The sequence below is a fragment of the Hemicordylus capensis genome, chromosome 7 (genome assembly GCF_027244095.1).
Source record: "Hemicordylus capensis ecotype Gifberg chromosome 7, rHemCap1.1.pri, whole genome shotgun sequence".
Taxonomy (NCBI): domain Eukaryota; kingdom Metazoa; phylum Chordata; class Lepidosauria; order Squamata; family Cordylidae; genus Hemicordylus; species Hemicordylus capensis.
This window is the reverse complement of record NC_069663.1, coordinates 23,163,422-23,190,851: the sequence shown is the minus strand read 5'-3', so window position 1 is coordinate 23,190,851 and position 27,430 is coordinate 23,163,422. Positions and strand designations below refer to the sequence as shown.

At 49.1% G+C, this 27,430-nt stretch overlaps 3 protein-coding genes across 21 annotated transcripts in view; 2 read left to right on the top strand and 1 right to left on the bottom strand.

Moving 5' to 3' along the window:
* The window catches only part of LOC128332601 (uncharacterized), a 28,610-nt gene extending 13,242 nt beyond the window's left edge, over window positions 1–15,368 (bottom strand). For 2 of the 8 annotated variants that reach the window (XR_008310695.1, XM_053267069.1), the window contains exons 1-2: window positions 15,153–15,367; window positions 12,877–13,070 (exon numbers count right to left, since the gene is read on the bottom strand). The gene's annotated coding sequence lies outside the window, so the exon portion shown is untranslated. Of the gene's footprint in view, window positions 1–3,187; window positions 3,427–3,466; window positions 3,572–4,850; window positions 4,872–5,104; window positions 5,124–12,876; window positions 13,071–15,152 lie in introns of those variants that run through there. The other 6 variants (XM_053267076.1, XM_053267077.1, XM_053267074.1 and 3 more) reach the window with 5 other exon arrangements.
* A 132-nt stretch (window positions 15,369–15,500) lies between these two features.
* Window positions 15,501–21,047, top strand: LOC128332602 (zinc finger protein 48-like). Of its 10 annotated transcripts, none has more exons than XM_053267086.1 (5): window positions 15,555–15,596; window positions 16,494–16,553; window positions 16,968–17,205; window positions 19,079–19,177; window positions 19,663–21,047. In XM_053267086.1, exons 4-5 carry the CDS (start codon window positions 19,090–19,092, stop codon window positions 20,232–20,234), a joined length of 660 nt encoding a protein of 219 aa, XP_053123061.1. In that variant the 5' UTR covers window positions 15,555–15,596; window positions 16,494–16,553; window positions 16,968–17,205; window positions 19,079–19,089; the 3' UTR covers window positions 20,235–21,047. The 10 variants fall into 10 exon arrangements, with proteins under 10 accessions (XP_053123057.1, XP_053123061.1, XP_053123054.1 ...); XM_053267080.1 differs by lacking the exon at window positions 15,555–15,596 and adding an exon at window positions 15,624–16,369; XM_053267082.1 differs by lacking the exon at window positions 16,494–16,553 and having other exon boundaries at window positions 15,501–15,596.
* Window positions 21,048–22,225: 1,178 nt separating this feature from the next.
* LOC128333411 (zinc finger protein 576-like) lies at window positions 22,226–27,329 on the top strand. Of its 3 annotated transcripts, none has more exons than XM_053268905.1 (3): window positions 22,226–22,589; window positions 23,509–23,743; window positions 24,485–27,329. In XM_053268905.1, exons 1-3 carry the CDS (start codon window positions 22,461–22,463, stop codon window positions 24,991–24,993), a joined length of 873 nt encoding a protein of 290 aa, XP_053124880.1. In that variant the 5' UTR covers window positions 22,226–22,460; the 3' UTR covers window positions 24,994–27,329. The 3 variants fall into 3 exon arrangements, with proteins under 3 accessions (XP_053124880.1, XP_053124881.1, XP_053124879.1); XM_053268906.1 differs by lacking the exon at window positions 22,226–22,589 and adding an exon at window positions 22,594–22,684; XM_053268904.1 differs by lacking the exon at window positions 22,226–22,589 and adding an exon at window positions 22,694–23,294.
* Window positions 27,330–27,430: the final 101 nt, after the last annotated feature.

Here is a 27,430-nt window from a genome sequence, read left to right as displayed (position 1 = left end):
CCAGACAGAATGGAATCTCACCAACGCTGCTGCTATTTCCTCCGCTTTTCTAGATTTTGTTCTGAGTGCTCGGGGCCAACCCAAACAAGTAATCTTAAAACCAAATGTGAGACAGGAGATTCCCGACCGATTCCAACTCCACAGAAACAAATGGTGGCAGCGGGAGGGGGGCAGGAATTAGATTGGGGCAAAGGCAGAGGGGGATGTCCACCTTTTCTTCCATGATCAGAATGCCCCATCCCTGCAGTTGCTATTACGCCAGGAGTAAAGGGGACGGGTGGTGAAGAAAGATAGACACAGTAGGAATATTTGTTGTTTTTCCATAACAGGGGCTAACAACAGCTTGAGGGAATTGGATTTTGGCAAGGAAATAGCATAAGAAAAAGGAGGATTAAATCTTCCCCCTTCCTCACCCCAATGCCATCATGTTATCTGCACTGGAGTGTGTGTGAATTTCAAGCTCTTGAGTGTGCACTTTATTTTTAATTGGGAGGTGCGAGCACACAATTTCTCACGGCATGTGTTTGTCCTTTAACAACGCTGGGACTTAGGCGAGTCTGTAGCGGGAGGGAGGGATTTCATAAAGGGGCATGGGGGTCAGCCACTGAGAAGAGTTGTCTCTAAGAGGAACACACTCAGTGACTTTAAATGGGGCAATTTGTTTCTGAAGCAGACAAAGAGGGAAGGAGCGGATTGGCTGAGCTTGACAAACCAGGCAGTGAGGGCAGTGGCAGGGAATCTTGTGGTGGGAATCAAGCTGAAGATGGCGAGGAAAGGGAGTTTTGACAAGGTTTGGAGGAGGTGAGGGAAGCAGGTTTACCCTCTGTGTGGGAATTTCCAGGAAACCTTTGCCCTAGCGTGCTACAGGGAAGCAACTGCGGTTTACAGCCATCTGCCCCCTTATGGATGCAGGCACGCACATACATTAAGCAAGCTCGAAAGCTTGCTGGGTTTTTCCCGCAGCCCTTTGCCACTCGGCATGAAGTCTGCAATGGAACACAAGTAAAAGCGGAACAGATCCTGGCCTTAAAAACAAACAACAGTGTGTCACTTCCCCACCCAGCCCACAGGGCTCCTGTGTCCAATGCACGACAGGCAGAAGTTCAAAAGGCACAGACCTTCTCCAAATGGGAATGCAGAATGTGTGTATGTATGTGTATTTTGGTTGTTTCACCTGTGGAATTCCTGCCAAGGAATTTTTTTTAAAGACAGAAAGACAGGGAGAGTGATCTTTAGAAATGTGATCAGTGTGTGAAGTTTTCCCATACTGTAAACAGAGCATTCACACAAAGGCACAACCAATGCTAGATACTTGCAGCTTTTAAAGTAAAAGGTAAAGTGTGCCGTCGAGTCGGTGTCGACTCCTGACGCCCACAGAGCCCTGTGGTTGTCTTTGGTAGAATACAGGAGGGCTTGACCATGGCCTCCTCCCGCGCAGCATGAGATGATGCCTTTCAGCATCTTCCTATATCACTGCTGCCTGATACAGTACCAGCGGGGATCCGAACCAGCAACCTTCTGCTTATTAATCAAGCATTTCCCCGCCGCGCCACTTAAGGTGGGATCAAATTCCTGTGTACAGATTACATGGTCATTTTAGAGGAAAAAATGTGTCTTGCCTTTGAAAAAACAAGAGGCTCATGTTTACTGAAGCTGTCAAGGTATGTCACTAGGGTTGCCAACTGTCCCTCATTATGAGGAATGTGCCTCATTTCAGGGATGAAATGTTGGTCTCGATAGAGACAGAATTTGTCTCTCATTTTGGTGGCGTGGCGAGCACCTTCTTATTCTGAGAAGTTTTTGGTTGAAAAGTGGTATAACTTGAATATGTTCTAAATAATAATGCTGGCACTATTCAATAGCATATGATTCAATTACATATACGTCAAGGATACTCAGGCTCTTGACTACCACTGCATACAGCTGCCGCTGCCCCCCCCCAATAAAAACTTGTGTCCCTCATTCTGGCAATGAAATGTTGGCAACCCTAAATGTCACACATGGCTTGCATTTAAGTTATAAACCCCAAACTGCTCTTCGAGCTGCAGAGTTGTGTTGCAGGTCTTACCTCTATGGTAAAAGCTTCGGCACAATGTATTCGTGCAAGTATTTCCAATCTTGGGTCCCCATCCCCAGGTGATGTCGGGGCCATCGCTAGCTCCCACCATTATGGCTGGGGATTATGGGAGTTAAGAGTCCGACCATCTCTGGTCACCCAAGGTTGGAAACCCCTGCTAGAAAGCAAAACGGAGAACCAGTTAGGTTTTAGACCAGAAGGGCCGTAAAGGCAGTGTTGGGGTCCGAACCGCCTCGTGCCATTCCAGAGGTCTTTCCCAAAAGGAAGTGCCTCTGCTTCCTGTGTTGGACAGATCTTTTATGGGAAAGGATGCTGGTTCTAATTTAGTAATGTTGTTCAGGCTGCTGATCTTTTGGTTTCCAAAGCACTCAAGAGCCAGGATGCTGTTCAGGGAAGGAACGTGGCCATGCACTGTCATTTGGTGGCTTTTTCTTTTTAGACTCCAGTGCTGGTTATTTGACTGGACTAGAATAGATAGAAAGAACTGAAAGTTCCTCCCAGTTCGACCCCACGCTCAGCGCAGGAAATGGCTACAGGACCTCCAGGGAAGGAGAGCCTACCATAGGATAAGGTTACTAACTTTTATTTTTACTGCTCTTGCACCTTTAACCACTGCCTGACATGTAAAAAATGCACCAGGCAAAATGCTTCTTGGTATGGAGAGAAGGGTGATGGGAAAAGCTGTAGCTGTTTAATCTTTACGTATCAAGCTGCTCTTAAAAGCACAGGAGCAGGTAGGCAGAAACACTGTTGGCAACCCTAGCCCAGTTTAACCCAGGGATTCTCAAACCCGGGTCCCCAGAGATTGTTGACTACAACTTCCATCATCTCCAGACACAATGGCTGAAGCGGGGAGCTCCTGGGTTAAGCTATTCCCAGAGTGGCTAATAATAAATACACACAGAGCAGTCCATTTAAAAGCAGAAAACAACATAATTAAAGTACAAAACAATTGCAACAGCAGCAGATTAGATAGCTAAACAATAAACATAAAACCGCAAAAGCACAGAAGCAGCATGAAAACAAGACATCAGATAAAGACCTATTAAACCATTACAACAGGGATATCTCATCAGGTGGTTGCTCAGCAAAGTCACCCCCCTAAAATACCTGGGCAAAGTAAGTTTTGATCTTATATCTCAAGGTGGAGCCAGGGGAGTCTTCTCAGGGTGGGCATTCTATAAATGGTGCACCACCACCACAACCACCAAAACTGCCCTTTAAGGGGGATGTCTTATGCCCTTAGTCTTCTAAGGGGTCTTCTAAGTCTTAGTCTTCAGGTGTCTTCTAAGATTCCTGAAGCGCATCCTTGGAATTTGTTTTCCAATCTCAAGGCTGGAACATAGGTAAGAAGAGAGCTCCAAAGGACTTGAAAGAGGAGGAACTGACCAGTTAAGAAGGAAGCAAGAACCAGGGCTTTCCTCTAGATGTTTGTCAGGTGGGCTGTGGTTCTCTCCATTGGATGCAGTCACATCTGCGAGTCCCATTACATCACAGAGCAGTGGGTGTGGCCAAGGGTGAGGCTATGTGGGTGTGGCCTTTGCTTGCTTACTTGGTGAACCTGATATGCAGAATTAACTATGTGGTTTGAAAACGGAGATAGGGCGGAGAAGAATATCCATGCAGAATGTCTGACAGCAGCAGGACAGAGCAAGGAGAGCTGGTCTGGTGGCAACAAGCATGAATTGTCCCCTTTGCTAAGCAGGGTCCACCCTGCTTAGGGGATGGGGCTGCTCTGGGAAGAGCATCTGCATGCAGAAGGTTCCAAGCTCCCTCCCTGGCATCTCTAAGATAGAGACTCCTGCCTTGGAGAAGCCACTGCCAATCTGTGTAGACAATATTGAGCTAGAGGGACCAATGGTTTGACTTGGTATATGACAGCTTCCTCTTCTCTTTATTGCTGCTGTCGTGATTTATTTTTATTTTCTCTCTGTTAATTTTATCTAGCTTGTGGAAAGGTCTATGGATGAAACAAACATCACTTATTCTACTTATTGCTAACAACTCACAGGAAAAGTCCAGGGCATTAAACCTAGATTGGCGGGGTGGGCTGGGGGAACAAACCAAGAAGCACAACTTATCTGTAGTCTGTCTGTCTTTATTTTCTGGTCCAACTGGGCCTCTTAGATGCAGGGCTCTAGATCCTACAGGCCCAGTCACTCACCCATGCAACAATGAAAATTGTCCCCCCAGTTCTCACATGGCCTCCTCATTCTGAGGCCTTCTGGGCTTGCCTCTTAGAGGAAGCACAAAACAATGCACCCTCTCCAAGATGCGCTTCTGGAGTTAGGAAGTGGTGCTTCTAATTTAGGGATGCCATGTCCCATGGAATTTAGGGTAGGGTTAGGGTTAGTAAATCCACCCAGATTTACACGGATTTCAAATGCGCTGTCCGGATTGCCCAGATTTTACTCTGGATCCAATCACATGGGAGGATAGAGGAGGAGGGGGAAGTATACGAATCTGTCAAATAAATTAAAAATGCAAATTAGTTGTTGCATAATATGCAAATTAGGCCACCCGGATTTGGGAAGCTTGAATGTGGAAATCCTACTCTAATTCTAATATAAGAACAGCCCTGCGGGCTCAGGCCCATCCAGTTCTGTTTCCCACAGTGGCCCACCAGGGCATGCCCTCTCTCCTGCTGTTGCTCCCCTGCAACTGGTATTGAGAGGCATCTTGCCTCTGAGGCTGGAGGTGGCCCACAGCCACCAGAGTAGTCGCCAGTGATAGACACTGGCCTACACATGCAGCAGAATGAGATGATAGAAACCTGAAGCAGACTGTACCACTTTAGCCTGCAGGGGGGGTTGAAAGTACTTTCCAGCATTCTCTGGGTTAAAACACATGCATTCTTCCTGCAAAGAAAAACGAAAATAGCACATCCAAGAAGATAGTTCCAGACCCTGTAGCCTACCCTCCCGCCCCCTGGGAATTCTATAAAGAGAACATAATTTAATTTTAATGTTATTAACATTAGACTGCATATCACTGGAAGTCTTAGATCAGTGAGATGGATTCAGCTACCTGCTGTATTCAGGATTTGGGCGTCTGCACAGAGTTCTTATTCCCTGTTCCTGGCTTGCTCGTCAGCTCTCCTTCTTCCTGAATGTACAATGCAAGCCAAGCAGCTGGTTTTCAAGAAAACGAAACCAACCTTCGAGAGATGGCAGGATGCCATCAGAGCAAGTATCCAGAGCTAAATGAGGGTCAATTGTGCATAGAGCTGCTAATTTTTTTTTAATGTTCAGCTCTTGTGCTTTTAACAGAAGCCGGAACTGCTGAAGCTTAGCAGGTGGAAAGCCAGTATGGTATAGTGGTCAGAGGAGGGATGTGGGTCCCCAGATGTTGTTGGACTACAAATCCCATGTCCCTGGTCACAGTGATCAAAGGCCATTATGGCTAGGGATGATGGGAGTTGTAGTCCAACATCATCTGGGGACTCAAAGTTGAGAGCGTCTGGGTCAGAGAGATTTCGGTTCAGATTCCCACTTTGCCTGGGCACTTGCCAGATTGCATGCTACCAGTGTGTCACAATGTATCCCTTAAGTGTGCTTCCACACTGCCTGCGATGTCCCTGCAAGATGTAAGCAGGCTGCCGTTCACATTTCTGATGCCTTCTTTCAGATTTTGTTGTGGCGTTGTAGCCCTATAACGACGCACATGCGTCACAGAAAAATAGCTGTATTTCTGTCGCTAGCTTAGAATGGATTTCAACTGTGGTTTCAATTCGGCACACAAAAATGTTGGCGTTTGTGCCACTTTTTGCATTGTAAGGCTCGCTGTCTGGAAACCACCCTGAGCTAGTTGCTTTCTCCCAGCCTGAATGAATACATAAATACATCTCCCTGAGAGAGAGAGAGAGAGATTCCAACAGACAACAGGGAGCATCTTCTGGTGCAAAGAGGCAGTGTGCTTGGGGTTTAGGAAGCAAGGCTGGCAGAGCCCGGTTGGGAGAGGAAGGAGCCTTGCACTGCATGACATTTTCTGGATGGTGCTGCCTCTACTTAAAACCTTGCCTTTGTTGTCTGCCAGGCGCCCCAGAGCTGCGGTGCAGCCCTAGATAAGATGGCTATCTCTGGCGACAAGGATGGTTAACCCTGAAAGGATAAAGATGCAGGACTAAGTGGAAGATTAGATGCGGCCTCCTCCGGGACCTCAAACTCGCGATCCCAGCAGCACCCTGGCCTGGACTGGCCCCGACACTCCCTTGTCTGAGTTTGGGTACTGGCATTTTCTTGTTCTCGGCTCCCTCCTCTTTCTTGCTTGTTTTCAGATCATAAAGCAGCCTCACAGCTTGTATCAAGCACTGTGACTCAACCCCAGGACACAGGAAGAAGGCGCAGGCCGGCTTCCATGTACCACACAGCCATCCATCACGTATTTGTGAAGGGCGGGAGAGCTTCCAGACAGGGCCGAGGATCTCTTTTAGAAACAACACCGATGCTTAGCATCTGCATACGTCATCTTGTCTATGTAATCAGGCCTGGCTGCCCAGCTCTTGACAAGAACCTGAGACATGGGGAATGAGCAGGGGCAGCTTCTAGTCCCATCACTTATCTCTGTGCAAAGGAAAACCTGGTCATAAGAATATCAGAACATCTCTGCTGGATCAGGCCCAAGGCCCATCTAGTCCAGCATCCTTCCTGTTTCCCACAGTGGCCCACCAGATGCCTCTGAGAAGCCCACAGGCAAGAGGTGATGGCATGCCTTCTCTCCTGACGTTGCTCCCCCGCAACTGGGATTGAGAGGCATCTTGCCTCTGAGGCTGCAGGTGGCCCACAGCCACCAGACTAGTAGCGATTGACAGACCTGTCCTCTGCAAGGGTTTATCAAGATGCTGCTATTACCCCAACTGGGCAAAGAGGCACTTTTAAAACATAGTGATTCTCTTTTATTTAGCAGGGGGGAAGTAACTGACCCTATCCACCCCCAGCACAGTACCTCCAGTGACTGTTGCTGGTGTCTACCATGTTTCTTCTTAGATTGTGAGCCCTTTGGGGACAGGGATCCATACTTCTTTCTTTCTTTCTTGATGTAAACTGCTTTTGAACCTTTTGTTGAAAAGTGGTATATAGTTGTTGGCAAGTTGCAATTTGCCTGGATGGTGTGAAGAATTGTGTCACCCAAAGCAGAGTTGGGAACTGAAGTCTTGGGGGAAACTGCATTATCATTTACTGTATTTCCGTGCATAGTCCCCGCCCATGGTAGGAGTCCACGCCGCACCTGCCTAGAGTCCACAGTGCATTCGCTTCCCTGTTATAAGTCAATTTGAAAGCCCACACCCAGCTGCTCCCCCCACTCCTCTGCTAGCCTGGCTGTGATTGGGACAGCCTACAGCTTCCTACGGAGGGAAGAGGGGCGAAGGCCCAGAGAGCATTTCAGCTGCCTCCAAGGATCCTCTAAAAATTCTGCTCCCCATACTTGTTGCTTATGGGGAAGACGACTGGCGAGAAGATGGCTGCTGCTTCCTACAGAGGGAAGAGGGGTGAGAGAGCATCCTGACTGCCTCCTCGCACCTGTGTGATCCAGGGTTCCTCTAAAAATTATCCGATGTAGGGATGTGCACAAACCATCTGACTGACGGTTAGGCTACGGTGGGGTGTTTTTTGTGTGTGTGTGTTTTTAAAAACCTTTAAGGGACTGGGAGGGTGCTCTTATCCCCCTCCACGTTTCCCCAGCCTGCACTCAAGCCAAAATCGCTGGCGGGGTGGGTGGGTTCTGTCATACCAGGAAACACTTCAACATGCTAAACCAGGGCTACTCAACTTGGGCCCTCCTGCAGACATTGGCCTACAACTCCCATCCTCCCTGACTACTGGCCACGGTGGCTGGGGATGCTGGGAGCTGAAGTCTAAACATCTGGAGCCGGGTCAAAGCTGAGCAGCCGTGCACTAAATCGATGAGTGTCCAGTGGCTGTCAGACGCATAGGAGCAGGGCCGGGGGGGGGGGGGAACGGGGGACTGGCAATCCCACTCAGCATGGAGCTGCTCAGAAGACTGGATCTCGCAAGGGTTAAGGCGCACGTAGGAGCTGCTTGCATCTAACCCCGTGCTGGAAACCGTGTGACCAACAAAGCGCTGAAAATTCCCCGAGCGGATCTGGGTCAGTGGAAACCAAAGTGTTTGTGAAGCTGCACACTCCTCACCCTCAGGGTGAACACAGTCAGCTCTTAGCCCCACATGTTGGAGATCAAGGGCCTCTGCCGGCTGGAAGACAGCACAAGTGAGCCTGCCGAAGCTCCCTGGAGGGGGAAGATGATACGAGTACAGAGAAGAGCAAGCCAGGGGTAACGGAGATGAAAGTGGAGCAGAGGCTGTTCAGAGCAACCAGCCTGTGCATGACGCTCACACCTGCGGGTCTAAGCAAGCAGCCTGCATCTGGGCATTTGAGAACATTCGAAAGGAGCATGCACCACTGGCTACGGTGGTTGTCCTTTGACACAGGTTCACACCCCAACTCAGGCAAGTCGCAAGGGTAGCCAGTTCTTTCATCTGCTCCTGTTCTTGTTCCAGGCAAGGCTCCTGTATCTTTCAGCTGCAGAAACTAATACTTAATAATGCTTCACTTTTATGTGGCATGTTTCAGATCTTCAAAGCACAGCACAGAATTCTATCCTTCATCTTGGCTTTAAAAAAAAGGCACTGCATGTTTTTGTGGGAGATAGGTCAATGCAAGGGCTAGCAGCTATGCTAGCTCTGTGCAACTACCGTGTATAAAGGCAGTATACCTTTGAGAACCGGAAGCTGGGGGCAAGCAAGAGGGAACCTCGCAAGACAAATATTCAAAGTGCTTTTTAGGTGTCTCATTAAGAACATAAGAATAGCCCTCTTGGATCAGGCCTAAGGCCCATCTAGTCCAGCATCCTGTTTCACACAGTGGCCCACCAGATGCTTCTGGAAGCTTACAGGCAGGAGTTGAGGGCATGCCTTCTCTCCTGCTGTTACTCCCTTGCAACTGGTATTCAGAGACATCTTGCCTCTGAGGCTGGAGGTGGCCTATAGCCCTCCCGACTAGTAGCCATTGATAGACTTCACCTCCCATTGTTCCATCTTGGCTTTAAAACATCAGCCCTACAGCTGTTGTGGGACTACAACTTGCATCATCCCCAGCAGCCAATAAGCAGGGTTGATGGGTTTTTTAGGCTAACATCTGCAGGAGGGTCAAAGTTATGCAGCCCTGCTTTAAAAGGAGGACTAGATAGCAGATAGCCCTATAAGCCACCTGAGCCACTTTGGAAGGGCAGTATATAAATCGAATAAATAAATAAAGGCACAGTGGGGAAATGACTTGATTAGCAAGCCAGAGGTTGCCGGTTCGAATCCCCGCTGGTATGTTTCCCAGACTTTGGGAAACACCTATATAGGGCAGCAGCGATATAGGAAGATGCTGAAAGGCATCATCTCATACTGTGCGGGAGGGGGCAATGGTTAACCCCTCCTGCATTCTACCAAAGGAAAACCACAGGGCTTGCGGTCAGGAGTCGACACCGACTCGACGGCACACTTTACCTTTAGATAGCCCTATCCTCCATGAACACTTTTGAAAGCTATGGCTGCCACATGGAAGACTGCTAACCATCGTAGGTCCCAGGAGGGCATGGTGTGAAGATCTATGATGCAACCACCTTGCTGAAGCTAAGCAGGTCTAGACCTGCAGATGGGCTTGGCAGCCTCAGTTTGCCATCTGTAAAGTGGGAATAGGTGTGATAGAGCTGATACTGAGGCTGAATGGATGAAGAGGGTGTTACCCGATTTGCTTCTTTCTTGCTTTGGAGAATAAGACCACTTTAATGCAAGAGATCTGAGTGGATAAGATGATGCACTAGCAGCACATGAGTGGCCAACCAGAGGCTCTCCAGCTGCTTTTGGACTACAACTCCCATCATCCATGGCTGCATTAATTTGCAGCAGGGGATGATGGCACAGGGTGAAATCCTCCCCTTGATGCTACTTCTAAAGATGCAGGAGGCCTCTCTAGTTCAAGAGCCAGCCGTGGGGAACAAATACGCATTGTGATTTCTGACCAGGTCTACACTCCTAAAGGTAGAAAATAGGTTATAGCAAGCAGGGTGGACCATCAAAGCAGGTCCACTGCCCCTGTGGAGGCAAGGAACAGTGGTAATCTGTTTGTACACTGCCCTGAGTCTGTGGATTGGGTGGTATATTAAATCTATAAATGAATGAATGAATGAATGAATATAGCAATGCAATACTTTCAGGGTGCTATCATGCTTTTATTGTCTTGAACACTGATGCCTGCAGTTGGCCAAATTTGCAATGGTGTTTTAAAAGTCCAAAAAAGTTTTAAAAGCACAAAAACTGCTATACAGTTGTATCGATGTCAGAGGAATGGGAAAGGCAATTGGCAGGAATGACTTCCAAATGTCATGCACAGAGAGTACAACAATGGGTCCACTGTTACTCTGACCCTTTCCTCTGTGCAAAAATGACTGCAATTTCCCCCTAATAGTTTGGGGGTAGGGACAAAGGAGGAGTGATAACACAGAGGAAGCCATGAGTGCAACAATGCTATCACCAAGTTTCCATCTCTAGGGGGTAGACACATTGCCAAAAACCAGTGTGAGCATTTGGCCGGAGGCGGTTCCGATGCCCAAAATTTGTGGGCCTGGCTTACGGATGACTCTTGCTCTGAACTGGTCATCCTACTGAGAGCTGCATCACTCCAAAGGTGCTTGGATCCTAAGTTAACCAGGGATCCTGTAATAACTTTGTTCTACTGTTTTATTCAGGAGAAATTAGAACGCCCCAGAAATACACTAAAGGGGAAACACTGTTGGGGTGGGGGTAGTGCTTTCCTCCCAGGATGGGGAGCAAGATCCAAATGAAGTTCAACCTCTTAGCCTATCATCTGATCCAACCCTGATCCAGCAGCTGGTGGGAGCTCAAGCTTTCTTTCAAGAGCAGAATGTCTCTTTTCTTTTGATGTGCAATCTTGTACGGACCCTGACAGTTTAAGCAGCCGAGACCCAAGAGACGCTGCAAGCCCCAGCAGAAAGCTCTTGTGGGTGGATTAAATTCCACGTTTCCGCTGGCTTATGCAGAAAAAATAAAACAAAACTGACTTCATCTTAGCAATCAGGAGTCCCACGTGATCCCCAGAAGGATGACATCATCCTCATTCTAAAAGCCCCTCCATCCTGGTTCTCTTAAAGGGGCAGTGACTGAAACGGTACATTCTGGCTATTTCTTTACTAGGACTGGCCACCCTCACTTTAAAAAATATCTTTGTTGAGGATTGTATGAGTTTTAAGTCATCCAGTGATTGAATCATCAGGTATGATTCATCAAGCACCTTCCATAAAAACTTGTCCTAAAGAACACCGAGGTTTTATTTTAAGACAACGCACGCATGGCCTATGCATCAATTTAAAAGACACATTCCTTGTTATAGGAACATAGGAAGCTGCTTTCTACCGAGTCAGACTATTGGTCTATCTAACTTAGTATTGTCTACACACTGGCAGCGACTTCTCCAAGGTTGCGGGCAAGAATCTCTCTCTGCCCAATCTTGGAGATGCCAGGGAGGGAACTGGGAACCTTCTGCTCTTCCCAGAATGGTCCCATCTCCTAAAGGGAATATCTTACAGTGCTCACATCTCCCATTCAAGTGAAAACCAGGGTGGACCCTGCTTAGCAAAGGGAACAATTCATGCTTGCTACAAGACCAATCCTCTTTCACACAGATAATTGCTCTTCTTATAAGCTAACATCCCATATGCAGTTTTCAGGGATTGGCTTGCCATTCCTAATATGCCATTCCTTAGCATGCCATGCACCCAATACCATGATCTGATCTGTACCATCTCTCTCACCCTCTGGATTTCAATACTGGTCTCTTGGGCTCCTTAATTAAAATAGAACAGTGAAAGTGGGACGAGATAGCCCTGCTTCTACAGCTCAGCACATTCCAGATTAGTTAGAAATGAAGAGTGGTTGCAGTGGTTTGGGAGCAAAACCACTATACTTCTTTCATGTATTGGGGAGGCTGAGCATGATTTTTGGTGGTGGTGGAATACCACTGGTATTGGTCTCACTGGTATTCCTCCCAAGCCCTTTTCAGATGGTGCCCATTATCTTGTTTTTCCTAGAATGCCCTGGAATAATGCCAGCCAAAAGAGGTTTGGCCCTCCCACTTTCATGGCCAGTTCTGCATGTTGCAAAAGTGTGTGCATGCCGTGTTGTTTCTCATCAGCTCTACGCTTTACAAGTATTGGCACTGAAAACTGCTTGAAAAATCAGTGTTTAAAAACAGACAATTAAAGACATCTTTTTAGCGAGTTCTTTACATGTTTTAGCCACTGTTTATACCTGTTAGGTTCCTGTGGTTTTAACTTGGTCTTTCAGCTTTTTAAATTTTATCACTCTCAGCCACAATGGCCAAGAGGAATGATGGAAGTTGTAATCCAACATCTGGGGACTCAAGGTGGAGATGTGGCCAGAGAATATGCCATTCCTTAGCATGCCATGCACCCAATACCACGATCTGATCTGTACCATCTCTCTCACCTTCTGGATTTCAATACTGGTCTCTTGGGCTCCTTAATTAAAACAGAACAGTGAAAGTGGGACACAATAGCCCTGCTTCTACAGCTCAGCACATTCCAGATTAGTTAGAAAAAACACCCTTGGCTCTCCCTTCCCTGCTTCTAGGCTAGTTCTAGCAGCCTTCCTGGGTAGGGGGCCACATTTCAAATTAGTTCCAGTTTTGCCCATGTAGTATGATGGAAGCAGCTGACAGGTCCTTTCTGGCACACCCACCCAGGCCATGCACCTACCTATTGCAAAGCCCAGTGGCACGAAGGTCCCGGCTGCAAAATCCCAGCGTCTTCCAGCAGCATAACTGTCCAGTGCCTGACATCCAGCATATCACTCGAGTGCCCTCTGCCGGTTGCTGCCTGGATAGTCCTTATCCCAGGATGCGTACTTGCTGCTCTGATCCTTCCCCTGCAAATCCCAGCGGATGGCAAACCTGGGGAAAAGTTACCAGCTGTTGCCTGCTGTCCCCAAGGAGGGCTCCTGTGCTTTTCACGGTGATGTGGGTCAGAGAAACTAGGCAGGCGAGACTTCTCTAGCCCTTGCACCCTTCGATGAGGAGGAAGTGAACATACCTGTTGAACTTCTCCCTGTTGAACAGGGGAGGAGCTATGGGATTATGCAGTGTTCCCAAGTGTGTCCCCAGATGTTGGTGCATGATTAGAGACTACAACTCCAATCCACTCCCAGCCACAATGGCCTGTCTGAAGTCTTATCTGAAATTCTGGTGACTTGTTGCCAATCAGAATGCATAATAATGAGCTAGATGGACCAATGGCCAGACTTGGTTATCAGGCAGCAACATATGTAGCCCACAGTGCTAGAGCAGGGGTTTTCTGAGGCTTGACCACTGTGGTTGAAAATGATGGGAGTTGTCAGAGGTGCTTTTACTCCTGGGCTTCCAGAGTAAAATATCCAGGGCCTCCACAGCCCCTGGGAGCCCCCAAATCCTCTTTAGTCTGTCCCACTGTGGTCACCACGGTGCACTGCCGGCCCATGCTGTGCCAGGCGACAGAGTATGAACTTTGTTTTAGAGACAGAGGGGGGAGTGGGTAGAGTTGCTATGCCCCCTGGTATTTCAGGTTTCACCCAGATTTTAAGTATCTCACCCAGATTGCTTAGGCTACCCAGTATCGCCCAGATTTCAGCTTTCTTTTTTTTTTAAAGCTAAGTTCTAGTCCTTGTCGAAGCGGAGTTCTGGAGCACAACGTGCACTCACTATTCGGCTCAAAAATTATTTTCAAGCCAATTTACATAATATATGCAAACTAGAAACCCAGATTTGGAAAGCCAGAATATGACAACCCTAGGAGTGCGGAGAGAAATATATGGGGTGGGATGGGAACATGTTAAGTTGCGTGTTGAAATGTTTTTTGATAATGCATATTTGCATAAATATACCTGTTTTATAATCTTACATTCTTGTGAGTCCAGTTGCTGTTTGTGCCCTCAAGAACCCATGTGTTAAAAATACTGCGTGTGTCACAGTGTGTGTTTTTTGTGGGGAGGGTGGAGGGGTGGGCCTCCAAAGGCCTTTAGGTCCAGGCAGAGGTGTTCTTACCCCTGGACTTCGGGGCCAACGTCCAGGGCCTCCACACCCCCTGGGGGCCTCCAAATCCTCTTCAGCCTGTCCTGGAAGGTATGGTTTGTGCCCTTAAGAACCTACATGTTAAAAAATGATGCTTAATTTGCAGTAGAGGGTCCTCCAAAGGCCTTTAGGTCCAGGCTCCAAAATGACCGAGGTGTACCTCTGGGTCCAGGCTCCAAAATTCAGGTCCAGGCTCCTAGGTGCACCTCTGGTGACACAACATCTGGAGTGATCCAAGCTTGGGAACCTTTGCATAACCCCACAGGAGCTCCCTTTCTGTGCCTTTAACAGAAGACTGGCAGGGAGAAGTTCAACAGGGGCATCCACTACCTCCCCACCTGAAGGCTGCAGGAGCTGGCTCTGGCCGCACTGCAGCTGGGGAGGATGGGAGTCCAGCGGCATCCGGGGGTGGGAGGGTGGGCAAGGCTGGGAGGAATCCCTGCATTAGGAGCTGGCATGCATCTCTAAAGCACCAACCCCCATACTAGTCCCATTGCAACTGTCTCTTTTTAGGGCTACACATGCAAACCTTGCAATTTATTGTTTCTCTGTGTCAACCACCCTGAGCCATTTTTGGAAGGGTGGTATAGAAATCGAATAAATAAATAAATTTTCCTCACAGACTTCTCATGACCTGTGCTTCTGCCCGTAGGTCCACCTGCCCAGCGACCTCAGGAGCAACGCTGCTCAACTTTGGCCCTCCTGTAGCTGCGAGCCTACTACTCCCATCATCCTTGGCTCTTGGCCACCGTGGCTGGGGATGATGGGAGTTGTAGTCCAAAACTAGCTGAGCAGGCCTGCCCAGGAGCATGCGTCCCGGGCTTTACCGGTTGGATTCTCGCCTCTGCCGTGAGCAGCTCACAGGTGGCCGTAGGCAGCCCACGCCCCCTCAGTCTTCCCTGTCTGCGTTATGGGCACAAGCGCACTAACCTTTACAGGGCTGTTATAACCACACGGCAACTTGTTAATTCGTGTGAAGCGCTTTGAATAGTCAAAGCGAGGTACTAATGCCGAAGGGGAAAGGGGGGGGAAAGAGGAGGAAGGACCAAACGCTTCATTTCGCAGCACGTAACAACACTTGAAGAACTCCCCTCAGCAGCAGCCACGCAAGAAGCGCGGTCGCCGCGGCATCTTTGCGAGCATGCGCAAACCGACCCAAAAATTCCTTTTGCCGAGCCGAGGCGCACGCGCAGACCTTCAGCCCGAGAACGTTGGTGAGGGCCAGCACATGCGCAGAGACGATTTGTAGGGCGCACGCGCAGGAAATAAGCGCTGGCGGGAGAGCCCCGCCTCCCTCCCCTGTCTGCGCTTGCGCAACTACGGTCCTGTGGCCAGACGGGACCGGGCTGCCCCTCCCCAAATCCGGAGGAGCCGGTAAGTGTTAGGGCGCGCAATGCATTGTGGGGGGAGAGAGGCAAATTCCCTCGCTTGCCCTCCCCTTGGTCTGTATACCCCCTCCTGCAGCCGCAGTGCATTATGGGAGTGTGTGTGTGGGGGTCCCCTCTGTGGTCCTCGCAGTTGCAGAGCATTATGGGATGAAACTCCCTTTGGGCCATACTGGCGCGCGGTGCATAGTGGGGGATTGGGCTGTTGCCACAATTTCCCCCCCCCCACCCCCGAGCATGATGGGATTGGGCCATATAGTGTTAGCCCCTAGTGCACTGTGGGTAGAGACTGCTTGTCTGCTTCTCTCTTTCTCAGTCCCCCCCCCATGTTGCTCTGCCCCTTCTTTTCTTCTGCAGCTTCTTGGGATGCCCTCTTGGGATGGGGTCTCAGAGGGGCAGGGAGTGAGTTTGGGAGCCAGAGGGGTGCAGGGCCACTGCCAGCCTCTTAACCGGTTCTGCTCCTCTTGCAGGCTGGGCTGCTAGCTTTAAGGGGTGATATCTGAAGTACCCAAGCATGTGGAAGTTGGGCGCTCTGAGAACATTGGCTTTGAGGAGGAAGAGGAGGATGGGACTTCGACGGGTGAGCACAGTGTAGCAAGCAGTGTGGGAGGAGGCGCGGCTGGCTCCTGGGGGTGGGGGACGCTTGGGTTCCCCTCCCCCCGCCAGTAAGCCAGTGTGGTCAGAGAGGAGTCGTCTGGAAAGAGGTGTCCTGCATCCCCCCTTAATTGCGCCCCGTGTGTGCTTAGATGGGAGACGTGCAAGGTAAGCGTGCGAAGGATGTGGAGAGGAAATGGGTGGGCAGTGCAACGCCTCTAGGTTGCTTTCTTGATCTGGCACCAAATCTGTTGGTCTGCCAGACTGGAATCATGCTTGATATACTTTGCAGAATTGTGGCGAGAGTCAACATGAGTCCATGTGAGGGCAGATGACAGCATCCTCTTGCTAGGTATCTGTGTCACCGTTAAGTCTTGCTGGGGCTGCATATGTTTCACTAGGCCACTAGGGGATGGTATGTTGCAAGAAAGGGCACAGGCAGCTTGATAAATGACTTTCCACTCTGGTTACTAAGCAGTACCTGGTTTTTGCAGGGAGGGTGTGTGTTGGGATTTCACCCTTTTCTTGTGGTTTCTTCTTCGGCTGGCTTAAACCTGAAGATCAGGTTTCCAGCCCTTATGGCTTTGAAGATGGGCTCAGAATGCTAAGGTCTCAGCTCAGTAATGGGTCTCTCATCCACAGCTTGCTGTCTGTCAAATGGGAATAGTTGTGACCTACCTTTCCAGGTGCTTGTAGGACTGAATGAATTAAGGCGGTGTTGCCTACCCTGATATTTACCTATTTTTGTTGTTGTATTGCAATCTAGATGCATGGCTCTTCTCAAAGGATGATTGAGGACCCTGCCCCATCTGGCTCACAATCTCAAAGCGACATGACAGACAGAAAGGCAGGGGTTAAAATGAGGAAAGATGCCATTGTTTCAGTTATATGTACTAGGGCTGCTTTTGCCCAAGAGTCTGGAGTGGGTACATGATGTACTAGGCAACTGCACATTTTCATACCTTAAGGCACTCAATTAAAAAAAATAGTTCCTACAGGACAAGGTAATTCTCCTTAGGAATAATTTAATTTCCTGATGTCAAATGAATATGATTTCTTAAACATAACGTTATGGTTTGATCCTACCCTTTCCTTGAAGAGCTCAGGGCAACTTACATGGTCTCTCTGTTTTATCCTCACAACAGCCCCATGAGGTAGGCTAGGCTGTGGCAGTGGGCCAGTTATCACAATCTGGCTGGGTTAGTTATGCTGGCGAATGTCAGGCAAGAGAGGGACGAGGAGATGCCTGCGCTCTTGATTCCTGGTTTCCTGCGAGACGAAAAGGCTAGGAAGTGAGAGGGGATCAGTGGTCCCTCTAATCTTTTTCATCTCTGTGCAGAATGAGTTTAGTTCTGGGTGGCAGTATCAAGGCAGTGTGTGTGCATGTGCATTCAGAATGGGGCCTTCCTGATTCAACATGAGCGGGATCTAAAACGAACTGAGCGAACATCCAAAAACTTGCGAGTGTGCGCACTTGCACACACCTTAGAGGGAACATTGGAGGGGATATAGGAAGCTGCCTTCTACTGAGTCAGACCATTGGTCCGTCTAGCTCAGAATTGTCTACCCAGACTGGCAGCGGCTTCTCCAAGGTTGTAGGCAGGAGTCTCTCCCAGCCCTATCTGGAGATGCCAGGGAGGGAATTTGGGACCTTCTGCGTGCATGCATGTAGAAGCTCTTCCACTGAGCTATGGCCCCATCCTCTGAGGGGAATATCTTACAGTGCTCATACATGCCATCGTGTGACATCACACATGTCCATCGTGGTTGCTTGGTGTGGACGACGACAACACAACAACATTTATATACCACTTTTCAACAAAGGTTTCCAAAGCGGTTTACATAGAGAAATAATAAATTTAAAAAATGGATCTCTGTCCCCAAAGGGCTCGCAATCTAAAAAGAAACATCAGACCGACACCAGCAACAGTCACTGGAGGGATGCTGTGCTGGGGCTGGACAGGGCCAGTTCCTCTCCCCCTGCTAAATAAAGAGAATCACCACATTTAAAAGGTGCCTCTTTTCTGAGTTAGCAGTGGATTGCCAACTTTGGCAACCGTAGATATGAAGGAGCATGGCCAATATCAGTTGTCCATGTCAAACAACAACAATGGACTCCTCCCACACAGTCACTTCCTGGTCCTTTTCACCTCGCAGATTTCCAGGAATTGCAAGAACCAGCCCAGTGTGTCTGAGTGGCTAGGGTCACTGGGATTGCTTCATAGCTAAAAGGAGATTTGAACTTGGGTCTCCTAGTTAAACACTTATGCCACACCACACTGCCTCTCCATCAGGGACCCACAAACGTAGGCTTTGCTCACTAGTCAGCCATTAATTGTGCTCGCCACCAACCCCCTCTCTTCCCTTGGATCCCTTTCTGGCACACAGGCAGAGGGCTTAGGAGAGAAGCGGATCTTCTGTCATTTGCAATGGGATATGGAGTGGGAGCCTTCTACTGCTTAGAGAGGTTTCCTGCTGTTTCTTACCTTTTCAGAAATAGCAGTCGAAATTAGACCTCTTGTGAGATCTTTGTGGTGGTGGGTGTCCTGCTGGCCAGAGGGCTGAAGGCACTCGCCCCTGACAAGCAGATTTGTAGATGCCTGCTCTCTATGCACCAACACAAAGTATATTTCAGGGACTTCAAGGTTGTCCGTGAGTGTTGAGGGACAGCTGGAGAGGTAGAGGGGGTGAGGGTTTAAAAACAACAACAACAACAACAATCCACTGGTGCATACATATAGTTGGGATGGAGTCTTCTGAGCTGTATGTGTATGTATGCATGTATGTATATGTCTATTCAGGGCTTCTCTTGATAATGAAATAACCAAGAGGTGTCCAAGGTTGAATACTGCTGGTCAGTTGTGTTGCTTCTTCCAGGTATCTCCACCATGCAGGAAGAAGAGGATGAATCTGAAGCAACCTCAGTGTCTTCTGGAGACAGCAGCCCCCCCACTCCTTCTGCCAATGGCTATCCAGGTACAGGGACTTGAACAGGGCAATCTTCCCAGGCCGGTCTTCCCAGTGCTCCGTAGCAGAAGGTCTGGGCTCTGATCTTAAGATTTGGGGCTTACTTTGGGTGTCAGTTGAGCTCCGCTCAAGAGCTTGCCTGCAATCCCAGGGATTCGGCTGTGCAGCCTGAAAATATGTACCTCTGAACACAGTGAGAAGTGTGTTTCCAATACCGTTGTGTAGCCTTAGCCTCCCCCATCCCTACATATCTGAGATTAAATTGTCAGGGCTTCTGGATCAGATAGTGTTACTTTCCGGCTAAATAAGAACTGCAGAACTTTCTCTCCCCAAAGAATCACTTTGCAAGATTTAGCATTGTAAAACTGCAGAATGCCAAGGCTCTGGCTAACAGAGACTGCCCCATGGCCTTGCTGGAGTGTTGATTTGCCGAGGGGGACGGCTCAAGGTTACGTCTGCTTCACTGTGTTTCCCTCCTCTGCCTCTTTCACTAGGCCCCCGAAGCAAAGAGCCGCCGGCAGCTGCAGGGGAGTTGGTGGATGATGGTGGGGAAGCCGGGCAGGATCGGCTGAGCTCTTCGCAGGCTCCCAGCCCTGAGTGGCACGAATGCCCCGAATGTGGACGCGGCTTTGGCACTTCACGGGCCCTGAAGGTGCATCGCAGCTACCACGTGGGGCGCAAGCGGCCGCACAGTGGATCCTCTTCCTCCAAGCCGCCGCCGCCGCCACCACTGACCCTCTCCAGCAACCCCGAGGGCCAGGAAGGGCGGACAGCCCTGGCCCCTGCTCGGGGTCGAGCTTTCCACTACATCTGCGCCGAGTGTGGCCTGGGCTTTGCCTCCCCCGCCACGTTGGAGGGCCACCGCTGTGAACACGGCTGGCGCCGCAGCCCCCCGGCCCCTGCCCGTAACAAGCTCTCCCCCTCTCCTGCCCCAAGGGAGGCAAACGGCGATCAGGACACAGATGGGGCCGACGGACCGTACCATTGCACCGAGTGCCCAGGAGAGTTTGGCTTGGTGTCGGAACTTCACGAGCACTACATGCTCCACGCCCGTGGAGAGCTGTAGATCATTCTCTGCCCTGACCCTCCCCCCTCCCCCAGTCCAATAGGTGGCGTCTGCTGAGGGATCTGTCTGGCCAGGACTCAGAGAAGTGAAACGGGAACCCCGCCCCGCCCCGCCCCCTTCATTTTTGTTTTGTTCTTTTTAGTTAGTTTTTTCTTTCTTTCTTTCTATATTTTTGGAAATTACTTTAGCTGGAGGGGGATGGAGGGGGGACACACACTCATGACTGCTCTGAAGCAATCCCTTTAGTGGGTCCTGCTGCCTCCACAGGGTGGGGGCACAACTGTTGAAGTCCCCGCCCACCTGCCTAGAAGAGAGGCACTGCCGGCCTCCGGCTTCTAAGGGAAAGATGCTCCAGTTCTAGTGCCCTCGAGTCCTTGGCAATTATCCACGCGGGAGGCCTGTGCAGAAGGGCTTCTGAGATGGGAGTGCTGGCCCCTTGGGGGCTTGTAGCTCATTTTGGCCCCGGGAGAGGCTCTTTCCAGGCCCGTCCCAAGGGAGGGGAAGGAGGGGGTGGACTGGAATTGCTTGTCTTGTGTGCAAGGGCCTGCATCCCCCACCCACCCCCGGGCACCCTCTGACACTTTGACATTTCCCTCTCCAGTTTGGTGCCCACTGCCACTGTCATCATGTTTGGCACCTGGGTGGTCCATGCTGAACCGAAGCTGTATTCTGTTTGTCTGTGTGCGTGCGTTTGCCTTTCCAGAGAGCGGCTTCTAGAGACGGCATCAAATCAGCGTAAATCATGAATATTAACAATCTCTCCTCACAGTAGCCAGGAGATGTGGTTTAATAAAAGTGATTCTGTATGTGCGACTTCTTACTGTGCCAGTTTCTGTATTTGCAGGTGGGGGAGGCCTGCTGGTGCCTGATTGGCTGCAGAGCTTGGAGTCGATGGGGCGGGGGGGGGGAGGGTTGACTGTAAGGACTACATCAAGGTATTTGGCATACTACAGTTCCCATCATGCACCTGGTCATTTGGCTCCTAGTATATTTGTCTCATGCAATTGGTCTACAGAAGCTTTCATCTGTGTATGGACAGCTCTGTATCCCAGCATGCACTTGGCCAAATAAGCAGTACTTCTTATGCAACTGAATATACACATGCAGCCAGAACGCTCTACATACAGGATGTTGTTCGTTTTTACTTTCTTCTAAAGTGCTGTAAGGCACTTAACATTTTTTGCTTTCTGTTCCTCTTATCTCAAGTGGGGCTGGAGTTCCTCAGTGCTTTGCATTCTTACAACCAGATCTCTGAACACTGCTGGGGGAATAAGTCCCAATCTGTTCAGAGAGTCTCCCAAGTAACTGCATACGTTTGGAGCCTTAAGCGGTATTCTTTAGTCAGCACACTCTTGAGTTGCATTCAAGTTAGGCAGCATGGTCCCAATGAACGAATGTTGTGGTAACACCTGATATTACAACATTTATTATAGTGTACACACACTCACCCTCACTCACCAAGTTTAGCAACGCTGTCCCATTCATTGTGAATGTGCCAAACCCAACTGGAACACCTAATTTGGATGTGCCAATTTGGGTCTTCAGATTTCTACCCAGATTTTCACCTGTGGCTGTCATGATGGGCCCTAGTTATTCTACCCAGCAATTTCAGTTTTCAAAAATACTGCTCATTATACTCCTACAAAGGAATTTATTTTTATTCATTTTTGCAATCGTGTGCTCATGATTCTCAGTGCTGCTCCTTAAAGCCTCCCTGCCATAATTAAAAAGAAAGAAAAAGTTAATGATTGAAGTTATCTCCGTCACATTCTGCCTTCACAAAATTTGTAGTCAAGCGTGTGCCATCCATAATTAGTATCTTATGGGCAGAAATTCTGAAATATGAATAGGCCATACTATTTATGAGTTGGTGAGAAGGATTTGACTTCCAGTCCTTCATCTCTGCTCCTAACACCACCCCCTGCCTTTTGAACCAAGCAGTAAAGAGCATGCGTGCTATACCTTTACAAAGCCTAGAAATGTATGGTGAAACCGAGTGGATGATTATTTTTTAAAAGACTCTATGGTAGAAGAAACCGCTGCGTCCATGTCTCAGTACGCATGCGCCTTCTCTGCACTCAGGCTGCCCGGGGGAGTGCCTGAAAAGTAAATTTTGCATTTGGTGAAGCGGAGCCCACAAAGAGAGCCTGTGAAGCCTTCTTGATCCTCTAGGTCTATCGTGAAGATAGGAATCGATGGCCTTGGCCACATGACGCAAGTTTGCATATGAATTTTATTCAGGCAGATCCAAAAGTGGCCCCAAGGAAGCTAGGGCGAGACCTTGTTGAGGGAGGAAAGCCCCCGGAAGTAGAGGGGGGAAAAAACAGGCCGTGGGAAAGAGAAGCGCAGAGAGGGGTGAGGAGTAACCTGCAAGGAAGAAGGGGCGGGGTGTGGCAGTGCAGAGATTGTGTGGAGTCTCCGTGGCTCAGAGAGCGGGGAGGCGGGGGACGGTAGGCGGACGCGCCTGAGCTGTGCGGGGCATCAGTAGGAGGCCAGTGGAAGGAAGCTGCCATATACTGAGTCAGACCCTTGGTCCATCTAGCTTTGCGTTGTCTACACAGACTGGCAGCAGCTTCTCCAAGGCTGCAGGCTGGAGTCTCTCCCAGCCGTCTCTTGGAGATGCTGCCAGGAAAAGAACTTGGAACCTTCTGCATGCAGATGCTCTTCCCAGAGTGGCCCCATCCCCTGAGAAGGGGAAGATCTTACAGTGCTCACACATGTCTCCCACTCAAATGCAAACCAGGGTGGAGCCTGCTTAGCAAAAGGGACCATTCTGGCTTGTTACCACAGGACAAAAGCCCAGCTGGGAGGGAGTCCTTCCCAAGCAACCACAGGCTAGGATGGTAATAGGGATGGAACTGCAGGGCTTGGAGAACTGGAATAGTGGAGATGGGGTCTCTGCCTCTTTTTTTGGAGGGGAGGAAGGTGCTGTTTGAGAGGGGGAAACTCTTAGTAAGCACTGCAGTTAGCTGTGCTCTGTGTAGCAATATTGCAAAGCAGTTCCCAAAGTTCTTAACTTGTACACAGAGAAATGACCAGCAGCACACTTTCTGCTCTTGTGTATGTATATGAGTCACTTTGTGGCCTGAAAGGTGGTGGGGAGGCCAGCTCTCTTCCAGTTCATGGATTCTTTTCTAACTGGTTAGACAATAAGCATTAAGTTTATGGGAGGTTCAGGATGTGATGAGAGACACCCTCGTTGCACCTTGGCATAGCCTACTTATGGAGAGAAGGATTGGACCTTTTGCTCATCTGCATGTTTGGCTTTTTGTAGGAAATGATGGCCGAATCAGCTGCAGTTGACAAGCCACCGTTAGCTGAACAGCTTCTTCCAAAGGTACCAGGCTGTGATGGGGCAGATGCTCAATCCTTGCAGAAGCAGTTACCAATCTGTAAATTGGAACCTATATGCATAGAGGAAGAGCAGAAGGAGAGCCCTACAGCATTACCACCTGTCTACTCAAGCACACATGGCAAGAACAAAGAGTCCCCTAGCAAAAGTGCAATCTGTGAGTAATATTATTTTGATTCTTGACATTAGAAACTTTCTCATTTGGTTATATAAACAACTAGCATTGTTTCTGATATGAAACTGTAACATAGTAGTATTAGAAACTTAGAGCCTTCTCAATTTCTCTCTCTCTCCCAGTATTAGATGACGTTTCTTTGTAGAAGCAGGTAGGAACATAGGAAGCTGCCATATATGAGTCAGACCATGGGTCCATCTAGCTCAGTATTGACTAAACAGACTGGCAGCAGCTTCACCAAGATTGCAGGCAGGAATCTCTCTCAGCCCTATCTTGGAGATGCTGCCAGGGAGGGAACTTGGAACCTTCTGCTCTTCCCAGAGCAGCTCCATTCTCTGCGGGGAATATCTTACAGTGCTCACACTTCTAGTCTCCCATTCATATGCAACCAGGGAGGACCCTGCTTCGCTAAGGGGACAAGCCATGATTGATACCACAAGACCAGCTCTCCTCTCCCAACTGCAGTAGTGGTAGCTGGAGGCGTACAGCCAATACCCCTCACTTCTATACAAGGTTGACTTAAAACTCCATAGCCTGTGTTGTCTGCCTGACTACTGTGAGGAGGGTGCTCAGATGAGACTTCATTGGCCAGGAAGGCGAACCTTTTTCACGTTGCTCTGTCCATCTTGCTTCACTGGTTGGTTCTGCAGTGCAGGCTGTAGCTTCTGTGGCAGGCTTTGTTTGATATTTTCTTTCTCTTCTCGCCCCCCCCCCCCAATCCAGACAGCCTGGGTGCTAATCAGTGTTTCCACTGCCTGATCACCTTCCCGGACGAGAAATTCATGGTGAGACACATGAAGAGGGAGCACCCAGAAGACTTTGTTCAGGCCAACCTGCGGGATGCCCTTTTTGTTTGCTTCATCTGCAGCAAGGCCTTTGAGAGCTCCCGTGCGCTCATCTGCCACCAGCGGGGCCACGCACCAGCCCTCCCCACGGATTGCTTGCGCCCTACCTTTGACTGTCCTGACTGTGGCCACCGCTTTGGCCAGTTGGCTAACTACCAGCGCCACCGCCTGGGCCATGCAGCCGGCCACAGCTTGCCACATCAGTGCCCAGACTGCGGCAAGAGCTTCAGGCAGCTTTCCAACTTGCGGCGGCATCAGGCCTTCCACCGGCAGACCCAGGAGCTGCTGCCTTCCCGCCCCTATTCCTGCATGGAGTGCGGGGAGAGCTTTAACCAGGAGGCGGGGCTGCATGAACACTACATCCGCCATGCCCGTGGGGAGCTCTAGCCAGAGCTGAGCCGAGCCTCAGCTCCTTAAATCCCGGTGGAGGCAGGAAGGTGACAGGCATTGCTATGAGATGCAAAGCTGAGGTGAGATGAGGAAGAAGACTGAAGGGTCCTTTCTGGTTGGGGAATGAGGGGAAAAGGCCCCAGGCTCTTTCTCAAGATGCCAGATTTGGTTTTGCTGCAGTCAGGAAGAACGGCTGTTTCTGGGGAATGTGTCAAGGAGCATTTTCCCTCCATAGCACAAGGATAAACTGGAGAGTGGCTGACAGAGGGGATGTCCGTCTTGCACGTCTTACAAGAAGCTGACTTCTATCTAGCTGTCAGACTCATTGCCAGTTGAGGGTTGGGAACCCCCTTCCCCCACGGATAGTTTGCTTGGTGGCTGCTGTGCTGCTTGTCTTGTGCAGCCAGGCTTAGGGTGTCTGTGTGGCCTGCAGAGAATCTGCTCATCCCCCTTTTCAGAAGGTGAAGAGGTTTTATCCACTCGAGCACAGAGCAGACTAAGCCAGGGCTGTGTGTATTCCCTTGTGTGCTGCCTATACTGCAAGAATAGGAGCATCAGAATTCAAAGTAAATTATCAGCTAAGAAACAGCGACTCCCAAGCAACCACTTCTAGTATTATAGTGGTAGAGAGAAGCATGAAGCGGTGAGGTGGGTAATGCTTGTGATATGCCAAGAGTCGGCAGGTAGTTGAACAGGACTCCAGTGGCTGAAGCGTTCATGTTTCACTTGGCTCCTTGCCCCTCTTCATGGTTATCAAGTGGAATAATTTCTGCCAAAAACAAAACAAAGGGGAGGGGGATGCTATTTGCATATTTGGAATGAAATACAGTATTTCAGTTGCAGAATCTTCATTCTCCTAGGATTAGGATATTGGTGCCGATTTTGGGTTTTTGAAGCATGGGCTGTATGCTGCCTTGTTCTGGGACAGGGATTCTGAGCCATCCTCTCTAATTGCTGGACCGTGTCATCTTCTCCTCCACCCAGTACCAATTCCCTTCCACAGTGGTGAATAAAGCTTCAAGCATTTCCTGGAGACTGCATTCTTGGCCAAAACCTTCCAGAGTCACAAAGACAATACCAATCTTAACCACTGCATGACCAATCAATCAACCAACCAACCAATCAATGATTGGTCATGCAGTGGTTAAGATTGGTATCGCCTTTGTGACTCTGAAAGGTTTTCTTATGTGCGTTAAAAAAGATATAAGAGAGGGGGAAATGAAAGTTTTGAAATCCAGTTTCCTGCTCTAGTACAGGGGGAGTTACAGTCTCTGCGGAGGAGCAAGAATAGGGCTGGTTTCCATGAGCTTCATTGCGAAGCAGCAATTTAAAAGAACTCAAGTATCTCGCCTCTGAGGCCAATACATTAAACGCCTACAGCTGCCTTACAGCAGATCAATCTCCTGGGCCATTTGTTGTCTGCTCCAACTGGCTCAAGTGGTTCTCAAGAGGAGGCCTTTGCTAGCTCCGAGATCCCTTTTAAATGGCGATATTAAGGACTGAATGTGAGACCTTCTGCATTGTGCTGTACCACTGAGCTGTGCCTCTTTCCCCACACTTATGGCATAATGTTTCCAGATTTTTGTTAGCTCAGGTATGCCCTAAATGCGTCCCTACAGCAACAAATAATATTTATATACCGCTTTTCAACAAAAGGTTCCAAAGCGGTTTACATAGAGAAATAATAAATAAATAATTTGTCCCTAGTCTCTCTGATGTTAGATATATCAATATAAATAAGGTACTTTAATAGAAACCCTACACTTTTCCCTGCTGCTGCAATTAAACGAGTTCAAAGCCAACAGCAGGAGACATTTTTCTCTTTAGAGAGAGAGATGGACACATTGTGTGGGGTGGGTAATATTACCACTGTATTTTTGAAGGGCTACACAAGCACGTTATGGGCTCAGCACAAAACTCAGCCTCTGAGGCAATGGAACAAAATAAAACTTCAAAGATATAATGGTGTGTGTGAGGGGGTGAACTGCTGGTCCTTGCTGGTGGCTACATAGGCACTAGCCAGTAGGTGCCTGCAGTATTCCCACAGCCATATTCTACACACTGCCCTCAGCTACAATGGGTGTTTCGGCTACAGGAAGCTATTTCCTTAGTGAGAGCAAGGAAATGCAATTCACTCACAGAAAGATGCCAAACTTCTTACCAATCCACAGACTAACCCCAGCTTGTCACAAGGCGCTGATCTGGGAAGGAATGTGCACACAGTCTGTTTGGGTTTAGCTTGTCCTTTCTTGCTGTATCACAAAAGTTATGAAAAGGTGGTAATGAGCACTTAAAATGAGGAAACAATAAAATGTTGACGTTTACCTGCACAAGACTGGTTGTGTGTCATTAATGCGGCATTCGGGCTAAGGTAAAATGAGAGAGACCTGGGTATGGAGACATCACAATTCGCCACTTCTCAAATCTGACCAAG

Bases quoted from the DNA above. Each gene is read 5' to 3' on its own strand.
- LOC128332602 (XM_053267079.1), top strand. The intron at 19,178-19,662 runs GTACAGGGACTT...CTCTTTCACTAG, and splicing joins TTCTGCCAATGGCTATCCAG to GCCCCCGAAGCAAAGAGCCG.
- LOC128333411 (XM_053268904.1), top strand. From the start codon at position 23,124: ATGGGGTCTCTGCCTCTTTTTTTGGAGGGGAGGAAGGTGCTGTTTGAG. The intron at 23,295-23,508 runs GTATGTATATGA...GGCTTTTTGTAG, and splicing joins AGCACACTTTCTGCTCTTGT to GAAATGATGGCCGAATCAGC. The intron at 23,744-24,484 runs GTGAGTAATATT...CCCCCAATCCAG, and splicing joins CCCTAGCAAAAGTGCAATCT to ACAGCCTGGGTGCTAATCAG.